Raw genomic sequence first — 18021 nt, 5'->3', positions numbered from 1 at the left:
TTTTACATACCGCTATAATGATAAAAAAAAAAAACGGCACATTCTCTATTTTAAGTTTAATTTCACCAAATTGGGGGGCATTCGCGTTGCGGGTGCACCCACAACTAGTATAATGAAAAAATACATAAAAACTAATCTTAAAATAAATTATATGGCAGATTGGCATATGCTTTTATATATTAGTAATAATTATAATTATAATTAAAGTAAGCTTATTAATAGTATAAAAGTCAAAATATTAAAATTGTTACAGAACGAAGGAAATATACATTTTGGCCTCCTTGAGTTTCAATTCCTGCTGGCTCCGTTCTTGGACATAAACACGGTCTTGCCTCCTGGGTTGACTAACATGTCAGAGCTGCCCATTTACACGGTCTTGTTTACCACAAAAAAAGTTCGCTTTCCGTCGTTTAGACATACACACGGTTTCTGCACCCTTGCTTAGAGTAGAGCCCACGCTAAAGAGTAAAGACAGAAAGCTCTTATGGTAAGCGTACGTACTATTGCATGTGGGCATTTAGTGTCTTTAATTTTCGTACGTATTAACATTACCGTTTACCAAGTCGTAATTGTACGAGTAAACGCATAGTTCTCATGACTTGACGCACCAAAACAAGAATACAACTGAATTGTAAATATAATATTTATCGAGTGGTGAAAGAAGGTTCAAAGTCAAGTTAATAGGAAATTAGTGGCCTGGAGTCTCATATAAGTCCATGCTGATAGAGATTATATGCATGCCAACGTAACTAATTGCCTGAATGTACATTAAGAAATTTTTTAGTCCAAAAAATATTATTGATTCAAAAAAATAAAATAAAATTATATGCTGCGGGTTTGGGTTATGGCCTTGAAGACCATCAACATACTAATGCTATGCTTGTTGATTTACAACTATGGATTACTTTTCTCCTTGGCTGCTGATGATGCTGCAAATTGGACTTTGTTAGCCAATAAAAGAGTTGCTGCAGGTATAATTATTCTCCTAATCACTTGCTTAGTAGCTTATACATTCAATTAGTTATTATGATGTTTTAAATTGGGGCTGCCCCAGTTTCTCTTCTTGAGAAACAAAATAATTGTTTCTCAAAGATGGCACAATGGTAAATAATATCAATAATTTTAATATTTTATATTTTTTCTGCTGTACCTTTTTTTTTTCTGTACTTTTATTTCCCTGTTCTTCTCCTTCATCTTCCCTGTTTACCTCCGTCATCGAAATTCGCGAATCACCATTGTTACTAGTTTCCTCCTCCATCTACTCATGCTTTCCTCCTCCATTGGAGCTGCGCATAAACCACCATTTCCACCACTAAATTTCCGACGGCTTCGCCGACGAATTAAACGAAAACCCTAAGAAAAAATAGAGAAATTAGGGCATGGTTAACCCCAAACGGAAAAGGTTATCGTCATCCTCCATTGAAACTATTTCCCAAGCTTCGATTACTCCATTGAATCTGCTTCCTCCTCCATTGAAGCTGTGAATATCTCCATTGAAGTTCTACCTTCTTCCATTCTTCTACAAAGTTACAATATTAACCCTAACTTATTTGTCGAAATTACAAAATTTACCCTCTTGAGATACAATCTTGTTAATCAATAAGAGAAACTTGTATTTACCCTTTTAAATTATTGCAAGTACTACCTATATTTTTAGGCTTTCATATATTTATTTTCAACCATAGATAAAATTTCCAACTAATAGCTTCACATGACATTTTTATACTCATTTTTTCCCAATCAAAAATATAAATAAGCAACATGCAAAATTAAAGCACACATATCTTGATATATACTACAGTATACTCAATCCAAATCTTGCTCTATGTATTAATTTCCTCTGCTCTGTGGTTCTCTGTTCTCACTTCAGAGCAAGTTTTTGCATTATGCTGCTAAAAACTGCTGCCATGAAAATTACACTGATTTTTACCCCTAGGAATAAAAAGGTATAATTAGTTATATATTCTACGTACTGGGGTATTCATGTAAAAGAGCCTTACGTGCAAAAGTCAAGAACTAAGATAAATTGATGAGGGTGGATAGTGGAAATAATTGCTGTATTCCTTATTTACGGAAAATTTTACTTTGATTAATAATCTCAAATATGGGCGATTTACTCTTAATAATCCCAACTAAGGATTATTATCTAATAATCCCTACTTTGCTATCAGTTGCCTCTATTAGTAGTTTCAATCAGTAACTTGCTGAAAGGGTACAATATTTTTTTTTTAAAGCCACGTGTTAGTATGTGATTGCTCTAATATAAAAAAAAAAAAAAAAAAAAAAAAAAAACCATTCCCAGCCACCCCCCTCCTCCTTCCCTAACGTGAAACCCTAGGCCTAACCCAAGCCAACAAAACCGGTCAGCCACCTTCCCTAACCACCTGAAAATGGTCAACCGGCCCTCCCTAGTCTCTCAAACAACCCAGCCGATCCACCCCACCCCCTAAAACACTCTCCTCCCTTCCCTCCCCCTTCACCGGAAAATAAAAACTTGAGTGTTGCTCCCCCTGCCTTCTCACATCCCCGATAATTAGGATTATTACAGTGAATTTTCCTTTACTATATTAAATTAGAGTTTACTTCATGGTCACTGCTAATGCATCTGGTTGTTTAATTTTGGTGGTTTCCTCGCAATATATAAAATTTGAAGGCTTCATCAGCATTGATTGTGGAATGACGACACAATCACGATATGACAATACGGGAGGACTACATTATATCTCTGATTCCGGATTCATTAAAACTGGAATAAATAGAGAAGTCGACAGCACCTATTCAAGTTATAATGATGATGGTGGGAAAATATACAACACAGTTAGAAGTTTCCCAGATGGAATTAGAAATTGTTACACCTTGAAACCATTACAAGGCAAGAACCGATACTACTTAATCAGAGCTAGTTTCCTCTATGGAAATTATGATGGTTCAAACACCATACCCAAATTTGATGTTTATATTGGAGTTCATTTTTGGACAACCATTTTCCTAAATGATGGCGCAAACAAGATTTTTGTTGAACTTATCTACACTCCCTCGGAAGATTGGATAAATGTATGTTTGGTGAAAACAGGATCAACCACACCTTTTATTTCTGCATTAGAGTTGAATCCTTTGAACGACTCTATTTACACTTCTAGTGATGGTGCACTATTGGAACGTGCGCGCATGGATGCTGGCTTCTTTTCGAATACCTATATAAGGTACCTGTGTTTTGTTCCTTTATTTACTTTCATCGAATTACATACACCACTGCTTATGATTTTTTTTTTTTTTTTTTTTTTTTTTTTTTGTACTTTAATGCTTATAATAAATTTATCTGTAAATGTTCTTCCTATATAATTAGAGTGATTGTCAAAAAAAAAAAAAAAAAAAATCTGTTAGAGACGACGCTGGTAATTACACAATGCTGTTCATTGATTTCCTAAACCAAAAACATCCTATTTTGTGACAAAACTTGCTCTATTAAGGTTTTGAGGGTCATTTTGACCCTATATGTTTGATTTGTGGTCAAAAATAAAAAATGCTATTGGAAAATGCCTTATTTTGTGTGCTAAGAACAAATTATTACATCAATTTACGTGGCACACAAAAAGTGAAGCAATTTCATTCGGTACTTTCTTTGGTTGTTTTGAACTTAAATTGGACCCAACGAACCAAAATGACGCAAAAAACTTTAATACAACAATTTTTGGTATGAAAATCGATAATTTTTAGTTAGGTGTTAAAATGTAGTTTTTTTGCATTTTTGTGGATGGTTAAATGTAATAAAAGTAAAAACATATGATTAAATCAAAATAGAGTGTTTTAAGGGGTGGTAAAATACAATTAATCCTTTTTTTAGTCCATACAAATTTTATTATTTTACGCACACATCACACGCACTGAAATTTGATACTCTGTACTCCATTTGTTTTTCTTTGTGTATTTGGTTAAATAATTATGCACCTTTGACAATTCACATCTTTGAACATTATTATGTTTAATTGATTGTTAGCAATGTATACAAAGAATCTAATATTCTTAGAGCACTCACTTTGTTCATTTAACCTGTGAGAGGTTCTAGTCCGATAGGACCCTTCTCCTTACCAACCAAAAAAAAAAAATTAAATAAATAAATTTTGATCATTTAGAAAAAATAAAATTGATCTCTTTTGACTATATTTATTAAATACTTATATACATACATACATACATACATACATACATACATACATACATACATACATACATACATACATACATACATACATACATACATACATACATACATACATACATAAATACATACATACATACATACATACATATATATGTATGTATGTATGTATGTATGTATGTATGTACCAAAATAACAGAGAAATGAACTTCATATAATTATTCAATTGGTGTAAATGCGGATAAATACCTAATTAGACTTAACAGGAAATACTCATTGGAAAGGGTTAAGTATTGACGCATAACTGTAGCAAATATAAGACAAAAGATGATGAATTTTTTTTTTCTTCTAGTGGTACAAATATTGTACCATTATTACCTATAATGGCTATAAATAGTACTACTAAAACAACTTATACTCTAGTAGTATAAATACATGTATAATAGTACATTAAAAATATCATTATAAGTAAAATAGTACATTAAAAATATCCCTGTAGCAATAAAAAATCACAAAAATTAAGTAAATTTACCAATTATATGCATCCTAAACAAATAACAATTATGCGCCTAGTTGTACTCTATTAAAAGTTATGTAAAATTAATATTTTAAAAAATCAGAAAGGGAGTGATAGAGACATAGGGTAGGTCCATTAACCGGGAGCACACGAAAATCAAGTATTAATGACTTGGAAAAGATTTTTTTTTTTTTTTTTTTTTTTTGGAAAAGTTTATGTGCAGTGGTGAAAAGTTAGAAAAATAACAAACTTATTAATAAATTTATATCATATAATGGGAAAATTTGGAAAATTCCCTCAAATTCTAAATCAAAGAAAAAAAAAAAAGAAAAAAATAATATGAAACAATAGATAGTATTACGATTTATTAAGATTCTAGAAATACATACTTCTTCATTTTAGGTTCTATTGCTGTCTCTATTTTGATCATCATGGCTAACACAATATAGAAATCTTCAGTGTAGCTGATGATCCATATGATCGACTATGGGGCGGAGTTCCAGCTAATTTCCAGGCTTGGGGCTCTTTAAATACTAGTCAATCAATGGATTCTACGTTCATCGATCGCTATGAGTTACCACCTTCAGTTTTAAAGACAGTTGCTTTTCCTGTTAATAGCACTTTCCCCTTAAGTTATCTGATGAATCTCCCAAGGAATATGGGATCCTCAAATATTAAATTATTATATGTCTACTGGCACTTTGCTGAAATTCAGAAGCTAGGAACCAATGAATCAAGAGAATTTACTATTTGGAAAATTCCCTCAAATTCTAAATCAAAGCAAAAAATAAATAAAAAGGAAACAATAGATAGTATTACGATTTATTAAGATTCTAGAAATACATACTTCTTCATTTTAGGTTCTATTGCTGTCTCTATTTTGATCATTATGGCTAACACAATATAGAAATCTTGTACACTTGTATGTTCAATTTTCAGTGTAGCTGATGATCCATATGATCGACTATGGCGCGGAGTTCCAGCTAATTTTCAGCAGGATTGGGGCTCTTTAAATACTAGTCAATCAATGGATTCTACGTTCATCGATCGCTATGAGTTACCACCTTCAGTTTTAAAGACAGTTGCTTTTCCTCTTAATAGCACTATCCCCTTAAATTATTACTATAGGAATATGGGATCCTCAAATACTGGATTAGTACGTGTTTACTGGCACTTTGCTGAAATTCAGAAACTGGGAAGCAATGAATCAAGAGAGTTTACTATTTCAATACCTGGAAAATATCAGTCAGAAACGATTAGTCCTAAATATTTGCAACCATTAACCATTGTTTCTCCTGTAATTACATTGATTAATGGATCTGGCATTGTGTTCCACATTACGAAGACAAAAAGGTCGAAACTCCCTCCCATTCTCAACGCTTTTGAGATATATGAAGTAGTGGACCTCTCAGCATTACCAACAGACCAGAATGATGGTAAGCTAAGGCTTATAAAAAAAGATAAAGAATTCTTATATTAGTGTGTTTTTATTCATCAATGAGTTTTATTTCCCAATAATACTACTTATGCCTTCGTTATTACCAGTTAATGCCATTATGAACATCAAGATGAACTACTCAGTGCCGGAGAGTTGGCAAGGGGATCCTTGTCTACCTTATGTTCCTTGGGATGGATTAGAATGCAGCAGCAATGATCATAATTCCCCTCGAATAACTTCTTTGTGAGTCTAAACATATCCATTTTGAAGTTAAACAATGATTTGACATGATAAATATATTAGTGTCTATAATTAAATTGAATTGAATGCCAGGAATTTGACTTTCAGTGGATTGGCTGGAGATATACCCCTTTCATTGTCTGCTCTTACAGCTTTAACCTACTTGTAAGTTGAAATGACATGACATGGAGCATCTGACGCTAATACACGTGAAATGACATGTTTTGTGGTATGATAGGTGTTCTTGACCTTGTGAATTTTGTTGCTTCAGGGATCTTTCATATAATAATCTTACAGGGGCAATACCTGATTTTCTAGCAAAGATGCCATCTCTGCATACTATGTAAGTTTTTCAAGCTGCTGAACCAACTCTCCCAGACTTGAGATATGCATGAAGTTGACCTTGTCTAATTCTTCTATAACAGAGATTTGAGAAGTAATATGCTCACTGGTCCAGTTCCGATAGCACTCAGCAAAAAGGTGGAAGATGGCTCTGTAATTTTGAGGTAGGTTAAGTTATATTCCATGCTATCACGTATAATTTTTATCATATGAAAAAACCAAGCAATGAACTTTTTAATAATCATAATCGTTCTCATAATTGAAGTTTTAACATTATTCCACCTCCCAACTTTGTATCCTTTTCTCAGATTGGAAGGTAATCCAGACGTATTGTGTATGTCAAACCCGTGTAAGAAAAAGAATTCAAAGAAGATGGTGGCTATTTTGTCTTCAACGGCATGTATAACATTCATCTTTATTTCGATAGCAATATTGATTTGTATACTTAAAAGGAAGAAAGCAGGTATATTAAAGTTTTCGGTACTTATTCTAAGGGTATAAATTATTTAAAATTAAAGACATTATACTAATTTTAGAAGTTGAATTCCTTTCACCTTAAATAATATGGCTTGAAATCATTCATAATTGAAGTCTTGAAATCGGGAATAGCTCTTGATCGAAGCAGTGATCCACTGGCTAATATATAACACCATTATTTAAGTCTAGTAATATTGAAATCGCACTGCAATATGGAACCTTAGAAAAAACATAATGAGTAGTCATGGAATCATCAACAAAAAACTTAAAAAATGTGTCATTCAAGCTATATATTGATTCTCTAGTTTTGTCATAATTGATTTCATTCTTGAGCAATAGAAAATGCATGCGGCTTATATATCAAATCTGAAGGAAAGACTGCAAAAGCCTGTTTTAGATTATTATGTGAAATGCAATAAGTTAATAAGGAAGGTCTGGTTTTAGTACTATGCTTTTTCTTTGGTTTGTTTGTAGTTATAGCAGTAGCTTATGCTATGTTTTATCATTGTTTAGCAAGATACATAAAAAATGCAGCATTAAAGCTTGAGAGTCGGAGTTTCACATACGCGGAAGTGATGAGAATGACAAATAATTTCCAAACAATTATTGGAAAAGGAGGATCTGGAGCAGTTTATCAAGGCTCCTTACATGGCACTCTTGTGGCTGTTAAAATGATCAATCCATCCACTCATAGTTTAAAGTTGTTTCGTACAGAGGTATAATATTTAAATTTGAGATTGATACAAAAGAAAGCATAATCCACGCATCATATAAATTACCACAACAAAATATATAACAATTCTTTTTTCTAAATGGCAGGCTGAATTGTTAACAAGAGTTCATCATAGATGTCTTGTTTCTCTCATAGGATATTGTGAGGAAGGCGCAACCATGGCACTCATCTATGAACATGTAACTAATGGTAACCTGCAACAATATATATCAGGTAAACATTGCTAACATACTACTAAAAGTACTAAAGGGTGTAAGAAATATGAAGTACTGTGACCACGACATTAATTTGTACGAAACATGTATAATTGGTATTTTATTCATTTGGACGGTAATGCATGAATAATGTAATAACAAAATATGACCATTTGTTAGTTGCAGATAAAAATAATAAGGTTTTATGCTGGAAAGAGAGACTACAAATCGCCATAGATGCTGCACAAGGTCAATTGATTATATTATATGAATCACTATAATTTCATTTGAGAAAATGTTTTTGATATTGTTTGATTATACATTGTACAAGGTTAACTTGTGTAAATGATAACAATATTGTAACTATAGGTTTGGAGTATATGCACAGTGGGTGTAAACCTCCTATAGTACACAGAGACATGAAAACTTCCAATATTCTATTAGACGAGAACATGCATGCCAAGATTTCAGATTTCGGCATCTCCAAAAGTTTCTCTATTGAAAGTACTGAGAGTGGTCTGAATACTAAAGTTATGGGAACACATGGCTATGTTGATCCAGAGTAAGTTTTCAATTCTCATACTTGATTTCATTTGTACTGCAATTCATTTGCATGCTATCCTCTCTTTAATAAAAAGAGTTATGATGCTTTTATATTATGTAGTGTAATTTATAAGCCTGTGAAAGAGATACTAGACTATTCAATTGAATTCAATTCCTTAGTATGACGAGTGATTATCATAATGTCTTGTGTTACAGATACTATAGCACTGAAAGACTTAATAAGAAGAGCGATGTGTTTAGTTTCGGGGTTGTTTTGTTGGAGCTCATCACAGGGCAATCACCAATTGTGAAAAGCAATAATGCTGAACCCATACACATAATTACATGGACTACTCCTAAGCTTGAGAGTGGAGATATAGAACTTATTGTCGATAAGAGATTGGAAGGACATTTCAGCACCAACTCTGCATGGAAAGCCTTGGAGATAGCTATGATGTGTGTATCATCTACTGCAATCCAAAGGCCAACCATGAACCAAGTGTTGAGTGATCTGAATGATTGTTTAGCGATCGAGATTTCCCAAGGAAAAAATAGAGAGATGGACAGCCATGAATATGGTTATCCTACTACTGACATTGCCATTCCCGATACATCGATTGAAATGGGTCCAACAGCAAGGTAGTTACCTGAAATGATATCGGAAAATCACTTTAATCTTTGAAATAGAAGAACTCTTCTATTGAAACGTGTTATCAGTATCCATGTACTACTATAAGTTTCTGTAATTTGAATTGTTGTGTATAAGCTCCTAAATAAGTTCCCAGTATTGTGATACTTCTTTAAAGTTTTACTTTAATGTTTGAATTGTCAAAATATATATTAAGACTAAAGATTATATTATAATAATTCAATTAATATTAGAAATCGTATTGTAGCATTTATGTTACTTAAGAAGAATACTACAAGAGGGGGTGAATTTTAGTATTAGAGGAATTTGACAACTTTTTGCGGAAATGTAAAAACTAAGCTAAAGGAATTCAAAGTCACACAAAGAGATTTTAGCATGGAAATTTTCTTGGTCCTAACAAGAAGAAAAACCACGATCACTTGGGATTTTAGGAAAGATTCTTTACTAGAATAGGGCAATCAATCTATTACAAGGTATAGACTCTATCTCCAAGTTCCTCAACAAACTTAGAGTTCCCAACAATAAGTCCCTCAACTTACTGCTCTTCTCTTCTCTTTCTCTTCTCTCTCTTACTCTTATACTTCTCTAGAGTTCACTCAAACTCCCAATCTCCAATTACAACTCTTAGAAAGAAATACTCTAATGAAAGAAAATAAGAAAGTTATCAACTAAAGTAGAATGTGACTCTCGACTCTTTTTGAAAACTAAGAAGATAGAAAGTATGAATGAGCAAGGTGAAGTTTACCAGAAAACAACTTCTATATTTATAGGAAAACGTAGTTAATCAAACCAAAGAAAAATAAGATTGAGTATGCCAAATTTGATAGAGAGAGGGCCAAAATGAGAGATTGATATTTATCTAGTTATAATTGGTATTAAAAAAAAACTCTATAAACAATCCAGAAGACAAAAGGTAAGGTTGTACCTGAATACTATCGGCAAAAAAAGGGAAGACATCGAATACAATTGGAGTGAGTAGAGAAATTATACTTCATATGTTTTGGAGAGTACATGAAACTTAATGATATATACATGTTGTCCTTGTCATTGTCCATATAATATTATTAATAATCCTTACTAATAATGTCCAGCGACATTACTACCATGCGTTGAGAAAGAATTGGACTTATTTCCAATTACAAAATATGTAATTAAATGAGGCCAATATAAGAAGAGCAATCCCAAATAAACTCCAACTATGTATACTAGTTATGAAAATCAAATAATTAGAAACACCTAATTAAGTCAACAATAAGTGAGGACGCTGAAAAGCGTCGAGAAAACGCGGGAACCAAAATTTCCACTGACACCCTATTGAAACCGTCGAAGGCATAGCGTCGAAAATCAGTGGGTTTAGTAGTAGTGTATATGATATACATAAATCAAACATATATAAGTCTAAGGTATGCAAAATAATATAATCACATTTATACTACAATTTTTTTCTTCTTTTTTTTTTTTCATAATGTATAATATAGGTTTTTGTTAACTTTATTGTTTGCTTTTTTCTTAGTATTCTCAATGTACGAGATTGATATGTGTTCTTGACCTTATGCTTATTGTTGTTTTAGGGACCTTTCATATAATAACTTTAAAGGAGTTATACCTGATTTTTTGGCTAAGTTACCGTCTCTGCGTACCATGTAAGTTTTTTAATTTGCTGAACATACTTCCTCAAACCTGAGATATGCATGCAGTTGACCATGTTAAATCCTCCTACAACAGAGATTTGAGATATAATATGCTCACTGGTTCAGTTCCGGTAGCATTAAGAAAGAAGGCAGAGGATGGCTCAATAAAATTGAGGTTAAGTTTATATCTTATGCACGTCATTTATAGTTTATCTTATATAAGAAAAAATAATGTATTGATACTCCCTCCGTCCCTTAATTTTTGCCCCATTGTAAAAATATGGGTCAAACTTTTAAAACTTTGACCATGAATTCTCATTGATGTATAAGTGATAATTTATTCATGTGGGATCTTGTTAGAATTGTCTCATTGTATAGTTTATTAATATCAAATTTTTATAATTATTACGCGTATAGAAATGGAGATATATGCGTTTGAAGACGTGTCTTGGAGACCGTAAAAAGTCAAATGGGGCAAAAAATAAGGGACAGAGGGAGTAGTAGTTTTATAATTGTTCTCACAATCATAGTTCATGTAGCATTCTATCTCACCCAATCCTGCCCTCGTCTCATAAGATTGGAAGGCAATCCAGATCTGTGTATGTCAAACCACTGCAAGAAGAAGAATTCAAAGACAATGGTGGCTTTAATAATATTATTTGTAACACTCATCTCTATTGCAATAGTAGGAGTATTGATCTACATGCGGAAAAAAAGAAAACCAGGTGACTTAAATGTTTTGTTACTTGTAACAAATTTTTTTTTCTATGTATAGCAAGGGTAAGAAATTAATATACCAGTTTTAGAAATTGAATTTCCCAGATTATTAGAGATTCACCTAAAATGTGGCCTAGAATCAAAATCATACTTTATCTTGTCAGTTGACTACGTTACTTAATTTAGACCTTCACCCAACATTTTGCTATCTCAATAATAGATCTAGAAGTAGTAATCAACTAATAGCAACAAATGATTAGCCGTGCAACTTTGAAAAGCACTATGATATGGTGGATAAAGAGGATAGGATCATTTTATTGCGTCTTCTGCAAGTCACTAATGTTATTTTAAATTTATACTCCTCCGTCCCCAAATGTTTTTTTTAAATGAGTTAGGTTAAGGTTAAAGATTCCTACCTGAAAACAACCCACATAACTCGAAATATTTTTGGGTCAAAATCAGGCCGGGTTAACCCGAATTCGACCTGATAACCAAAACCTGGATAAGTAATGTAAAATAATTCCTAAAGAAACCTAATGAAATTATCCCAAGCCCATATATAGGTCCATATAAAAACGAAAGCCCTAAATCCTTTCAAACTCTCACTCCTCTCATCAGCTATATAAGAAGTCCACTTTCTCTCTCATAGTCTCATGTTTTATTCTTCTCTCAATTTTCTCTCTCTTCAATTCACAAGAAATCAATTTCTAAAATCCTTTGCAAGTTCAAGTGTTCCTCCTTCATGTCTTCCTCTCCTTCACGCAAATCAAGTTTTAAGTTGCAAGTGTTTAACACCTTCATCAATTTATAATGTAGTTTGCTGATTTCAATTTTTTTTTTTTTTTTTGTACGTTATTGTATTGTTTTGCTTTTAGATTTTTGTTGTTGTTCATGTTAAATTACAAGTTTAACACAGTTAAAATTCTATTTTTAATTTATGATGTTGTTTTGTTGATATAATTTATGCGGTTTACCAAATTTATATGGTCTTGTTCATATAATTTATACGATTAACCTAATTGAAGCACGAAACCTAATATCAGATTATTATTTGAAGAGGTTAATTTCAGATTAAAGCACCTTGATTTAAAATTAAACAAAAAATCAGGTTAAACAAGGTCATTTTCGGGTTGACCCGAACCCGAAAATATCAGGTTCAGGTTGGGGTTTTTAACCCGAAAAGTTAAATGGATTAGGTTCGGGTTGGGGGTAACTAACCCGAAACCAGTTGACCTGAACACGAACCCGACCCGACTTGATTCGTTTGCCAGCCCTACATAGAAGAGAAGGGATATGAATGTTCAATTGTCTACAAACAGAAGCAAATGATATCGTTCGATGTGTCCGAACATAAGCGACATTATTCGATTGTCTTTGAAAAGAAGCGATGTTGTTCAATTGGCTCCGGACAAAAGCGATGTTGCTCGATTGGCTCCAAATAGACACTACTAGAAAACAGGCCATTTCCGACAAAAAATTTCCGTCGGAATCAACCTGAATTCCGTCGAAAAACCCGTTTCCAACGGAATTTCCGTCGGAACCGGTTGTCGGAATCCTATTTGTTGGAAAAACGACCTTTTCCGATGGAAATTCCGTCGGAAGAACTTTTTCGACAGAATTTCTGTCGGAATTTTCCGTCGGAAGAGGAATTCCGGTACCGGAAAATTATGTCGAAAGCTGATTTAATGAATAAAAAAAAAACACGTCGCGCCACCAGCGGCAAGGCATATGACCACCACCAACCCCTAACTAACCTTAACCCCAACATCAGACCACCACCGCCACTACCCCCCACATCAGACCACCACCACTACACCACCGTACCCCCTAACTAACCCTAACCCTAACCCTAAGCCCAGAACAGCCCAGACTACCCAGCGCCACCCACCACCACTGAACCATAAACCATTCCACCTAACCCAACCCTATCAAAACCCCACCAACATTACTAGAAAACATTACCACCGTGAAACACCCATCACCAACAACCGTCAAAAACCACAAAAAAAAAAAACAAAAAAAAAAAAAAAAAAAAAACCAAAAAAAAACTAAGTAATTCGAAGAAAAAAAACCCACAAAAATCACATAAAAACCCACAAAAAAACCAAGCAAAAAACAACAAAATCAATCTATAAAAATTAAACAAAAAAAGAACGAAATCAACAAAAATAAACTCTAGATCAACATCGTACAAAAAGAGGGCTTGTTCCAAATTCCAAATCTCATCATACAAAAACCCAAAATTCCAAATCAACACCAAGAATTTCAAATCAAAACCCAGAAAAAAGGGCTAGTTCTTTGATGTTTCAAGCAAAACCTGAAACAAAATAAGAGAAAGAGAAAAGAGAACTTACCTTGATTCCATCAAAACCCCGAAATTGGCTTGAATTTGGGTTTTAAAGGTCAAATTCGACCATGAAAACTCTAGATCTAGAGTTTTCATGGTTGAATTTGACATGAAAAACCTTATTTTGTTCTTTGATGTTTCATGCGTGAATTGTTGCGAGGCGTGAAGAGAAATGAAGGAAGGAGAAGGCGGTGGTGGTGGTGTTGGTTGCGCAGCGGCGGTGAGAAGAGAACTAAGAAGGAGAAGAGAAATAATGAAGGAAGGAGAATTGAAGGAGAAGAGAGAGAAAGAGAGGGCGGAGGAGAGAGAAATGAAGGAAGGAGAAGGAGAAGAGAGAGAAAGAGAGGGCGGAGGAGAGACAAAAGAAGGAAAGAGAACGAGAAGAGAGAGAAATAGAGGGCGGAGGAAAGAGAAGGGGGAAGAGAAGAGGAGAAAGACAGAGAAAAGATCAAAGAGATGAGGAGGGTTGGTTTTTATTTTTTATAAAATTATATTCCGACAGAATATTCCGTCGGAAATCCCATATATTCCGACGGATTTTTATTCCGTCGGAATGGGATATCCGACGGAATTAAATTTCCTCGGAAAATTCCTACGGATTGTTAAAATTCGTCGGAAATTTCCGACGGAATAAAAATCCGTCAGAATATATGGTATTTCCGACGGAAATTCGTCTCCGTCGGAAACAGCTCGTCGAAAAAAGGCCTATTTCTAGTAGTGAGAAGCAATGTTGCTCGATTGTCTCCGAATAGAGAAGCCAAACATGCTTGTTGATGATGATGTTGCCTTAGAGTCAAGTGCATCCGACTACATAAGCCATGGAAGTTTGTACCTAAGGGACTCATATGGATATGTAACGGAGGGAGTACTTTCGATCATGTGGTCATAATTAGTAGGAGTTTAAACAACATTTCATATGGAGTTCTATTTTGTATAACAGGAGTAAGGAGTCTATTAATAATGTGAGCCTTGCCTGAAATCTGATGGCTCTAGCATTCTCATGAACATGTATGTGTTTTCTTTCAACTCTAGCATTTTATTCAGCCCTAACACAAGATGTTTGGTGTATTATTCCTAATTCATCAAAGTCTGCGGCATTGTCAGATCTCATAAACTTGATTTTTTGAGTTAAAATGTGTTTAAGCATACTTAGAAAGTGATTTCAGCTGACTCAAAGCATTAGACTTTTGTTGAAGTAAGTATACCCATGTATTTCTAGAGTAGTCATCAACTATGGTGGGAAAATACCTGAATTTTCCCTTGTACACACTTTGTATGGACCCCGGACCCCAGATGTCCATGTGAATCTGCTCATCAAAAGGTTCAACAGCATGAGATTGACTTAACTGGTATGGAAACTTTGTAAATATTTCCATTGGGCAAGTAACACAGATCTGACTATTCTTTTTGATAGTCCGTTTTACACATTGAATGTACTGCAATTTTCCAGAGAAACACGTCCAAGGCTATGATGCTAGACAGCAAAAGAAACTAAGTTTGTATCACACTTAGTTGTAAGACATGTGATAAATTTTTGCTCTTGAGAAGTCTCATCTCCACCCAATAAATGATCAACCAAGTAATGCAACCTATTCTTGGCTTTTCCCACACCTTTGATTCATTTTGCGACAGAATATCTAATTACACAATGTGTGTCATACAAATTTACCTCACATTGTGATTCTTTGGTCAATTTTGGTACTAATAGAAGGTTATACCTAAATTTTGGCACACATAGAACATTGTGTAATCGTTAAGAGTTGTATAAGTTAACATCACCAACATGAGATATGGAATCTGAAGCACCTGTGGGCAATGTTATCCTAGGAACAGCAATAACACCTTTAGGATCATAAAATTTGTTTTGATCATATGTCATGTGTTCTAAAGCTCCTGATTCGATTATCCATCCATCGGGAGGAAAAGATGCATGATGACAGGACACCATGCTTGAGAAGTTGTTTTCTGATTTTTCATCAGTTTCACTCCCTTTTGCAGTATTTGAAGATGGCATGTGTTTGGGAAATTGTTCAAATTACTTCTGAGTGAAGGTAACATTTCCTCCTCCTAACTGAGAAAATTGAGCCACTACATTAGCAAGTTTGGGTGTAGGTTTTTCGCTGGCCTGGTCCAAGTTTAATCAGAATTTCTTCCCTTGGTAGTGGTGTAAACAGTGTTTGGCTTGGGTTTAAACTATTGTTTGGGAAATCCAATGACATACCAGCACTTACTCTGAATATGTCCTTTCCCACCACAGTAAGATAAAGAGACATTGGTTCTCTCAAGGTCATCGGCTCTACGAAATAACACCTCCCTTCACTAGTAGAAAAAATGAAATAGGCAACCCCCCTATGGCAACGGTTCATAAAAACCGTTCCCAACTTAAGTGAGCGCCATTTTAAATATCTGAGTTGGCAACGGTTAACCGTTGCCAATTTTTTTTAAAATAAATAATATTCAAAGCAAATAAAACACATCATAATCCTATGGGAACTAAGCATGATTCGCTCTTTACTCAGGCCCATCATGAATATGTTTCATCACCTGAAAAGCTTATCTCTACTCATCCCCACTACTCGCCATTAAAAATGGGTCGTCGTAGGGCCAAGGTAAAAACAAGGCCAAACAAACATACAAACACACAATCAGCGATGCTGAGTACATAAGCGTAACAAAACACACTAACATGCTTTCATCCTATAAACACACAACTTACTGAGTTGCACCTGTAAACAAGCATACAAGACACTCAACGCTTAACTAGACAAATACCAATGTTCATTTAATTTTGATTACACATCGAACGGATTTCCAACCAAATCCCTGCCTCAAATAAATTGAGGTAAACTATACCGAGAGCTAACCGGGTAGGCGAATGTCACATGAAGTGACTGGACGTCCTGCGCATAAGATAAATAAAAAGGAAAATACAGCGTCTTGTACTCTCAATAGAAGTCATGGTTAAATATAAAACCTCATAACTCCCCCATACGTTCATACTCAAGGTATATACATTCCAAGAGTTTTGGTGTGTAATCTCTTTCATTACTTTACGTTTTTTACATATTATTATACTTGGTGATGGCTCTCTAACCATAACACAATCAAACATTATAATTCATTCAAGCAATCAAACATACTAATTTAACTCTTGAATAATTAGTGTCCACATAAATTTAATAGTTGAACCCTTTTTAATCTACCTCAGTGTCAAAGACACCTTAAACGCACAATGCGTCGCAAATCCTATCCCTCGGTGTTAGAAACACCTTAAGTGCACTTAAGCACCGCAATATAATTTATTCCTGTGTACTTAGACACTTAAATAGCTCCTTCCCCATATAGCATAAATAAAAATTATATGAACCACAACAAAATTCCCTTTTCATATTCCAAACCTAAATAAACTTTTAGTTTAATTACACATGCTCTCTAACATGCCAATAATAAAAGTGTGGTTCACAATCAACATGCCAATCATAATTAATTCCATCACCAAAGTCATCTCAAATAATTCATACATCACCAATCAATCACCAATGTCAAACCAATCAACAAATTCCAACCAACACCTATCAAGATACTACTTGGAATTAGTTAAGCAAAGCCTAGCATGCTTCTACGTATTCAAGTAATTATCAAGTACGCGAACGTACCTTGAATATGATCTCAAAATCGCTACGACTAAATAAAATCACTCACTTAAAAGTCTTCTACAAACCAAAGTTACAAAGAAGTATTAATACCTCTTCCACACGAATTTCCAGCAATATATACACTCTTTAAATCACTCATAAACCCTCTTAAACCAGCTGAAATTTTATTTAAAACTCTTACTTTTATTCCCAATTAATGGGTAATTAAAAATCCTTTCAAGAAACATAATTGTAGGTTATATATAAAAATTCCAGCATTATTAAAACTTATAAACTTGCTGTAATTCAGCTTAAAAACACTTTATTCAATAATTTTAATCAACCACAATCAAATTCCATCAGTAAGCATTAATTTAGAAACCAAGGGTTTTCAATTTG

The 18021-nt window shown here is 33.9% G+C and overlaps 1 protein-coding gene across 1 annotated transcript; it reads left to right on the top strand.

The window, feature by feature from the left end:
- The first annotated feature begins 714 nt into the window (after window positions 1–714).
- Window positions 715–9482, top strand: LOC110729954 (putative leucine-rich repeat receptor-like serine/threonine-protein kinase At2g19230). The gene is made up of 13 exons (XM_021909746.1): window positions 715–971; window positions 2654–3203; window positions 5616–6112; window positions 6222–6357; window positions 6448–6519; window positions 6626–6697; window positions 6780–6860; window positions 7005–7159; window positions 7687–7889; window positions 7993–8119; window positions 8281–8349; window positions 8470–8662; window positions 8860–9482. Exons 1-13 carry the CDS (start codon window positions 827–829, stop codon window positions 9284–9286), a joined length of 2727 nt encoding a protein of 908 aa, XP_021765438.1. The 5' UTR covers window positions 715–826; the 3' UTR covers window positions 9287–9482.
- Window positions 9483–18021: the final 8539 nt, after the last annotated feature.

Source organism: Chenopodium quinoa, unplaced genomic scaffold, assembly GCF_001683475.1.
Source record: "Chenopodium quinoa cultivar QQ74 unplaced genomic scaffold, ASM168347v1, whole genome shotgun sequence".
Classification (NCBI taxonomy): Eukaryota; Viridiplantae; Streptophyta; class Magnoliopsida; order Caryophyllales; family Amaranthaceae; genus Chenopodium; species Chenopodium quinoa.
Note: the sequence above shows the minus strand (reverse complement) of the source record. Positions and strands in the feature narration are given on the sequence as shown.

Bases quoted from the DNA above. Each gene is read 5' to 3' on its own strand.
- LOC110729954 (XM_021909746.1), top strand. From the start codon at position 827: ATGCTGCGGGTTTGGGTTATGGCCTTGAAGACCATCAACATACTAATG. The intron at 6,113-6,221 runs GTAAGCTAAGGC...CGTTATTACCAG, and splicing joins ACCAACAGACCAGAATGATG to TTAATGCCATTATGAACATC. The intron at 6,520-6,625 runs GTAAGTTGAAAT...TTGTTGCTTCAG, and splicing joins CTTACAGCTTTAACCTACTT to GGATCTTTCATATAATAATC.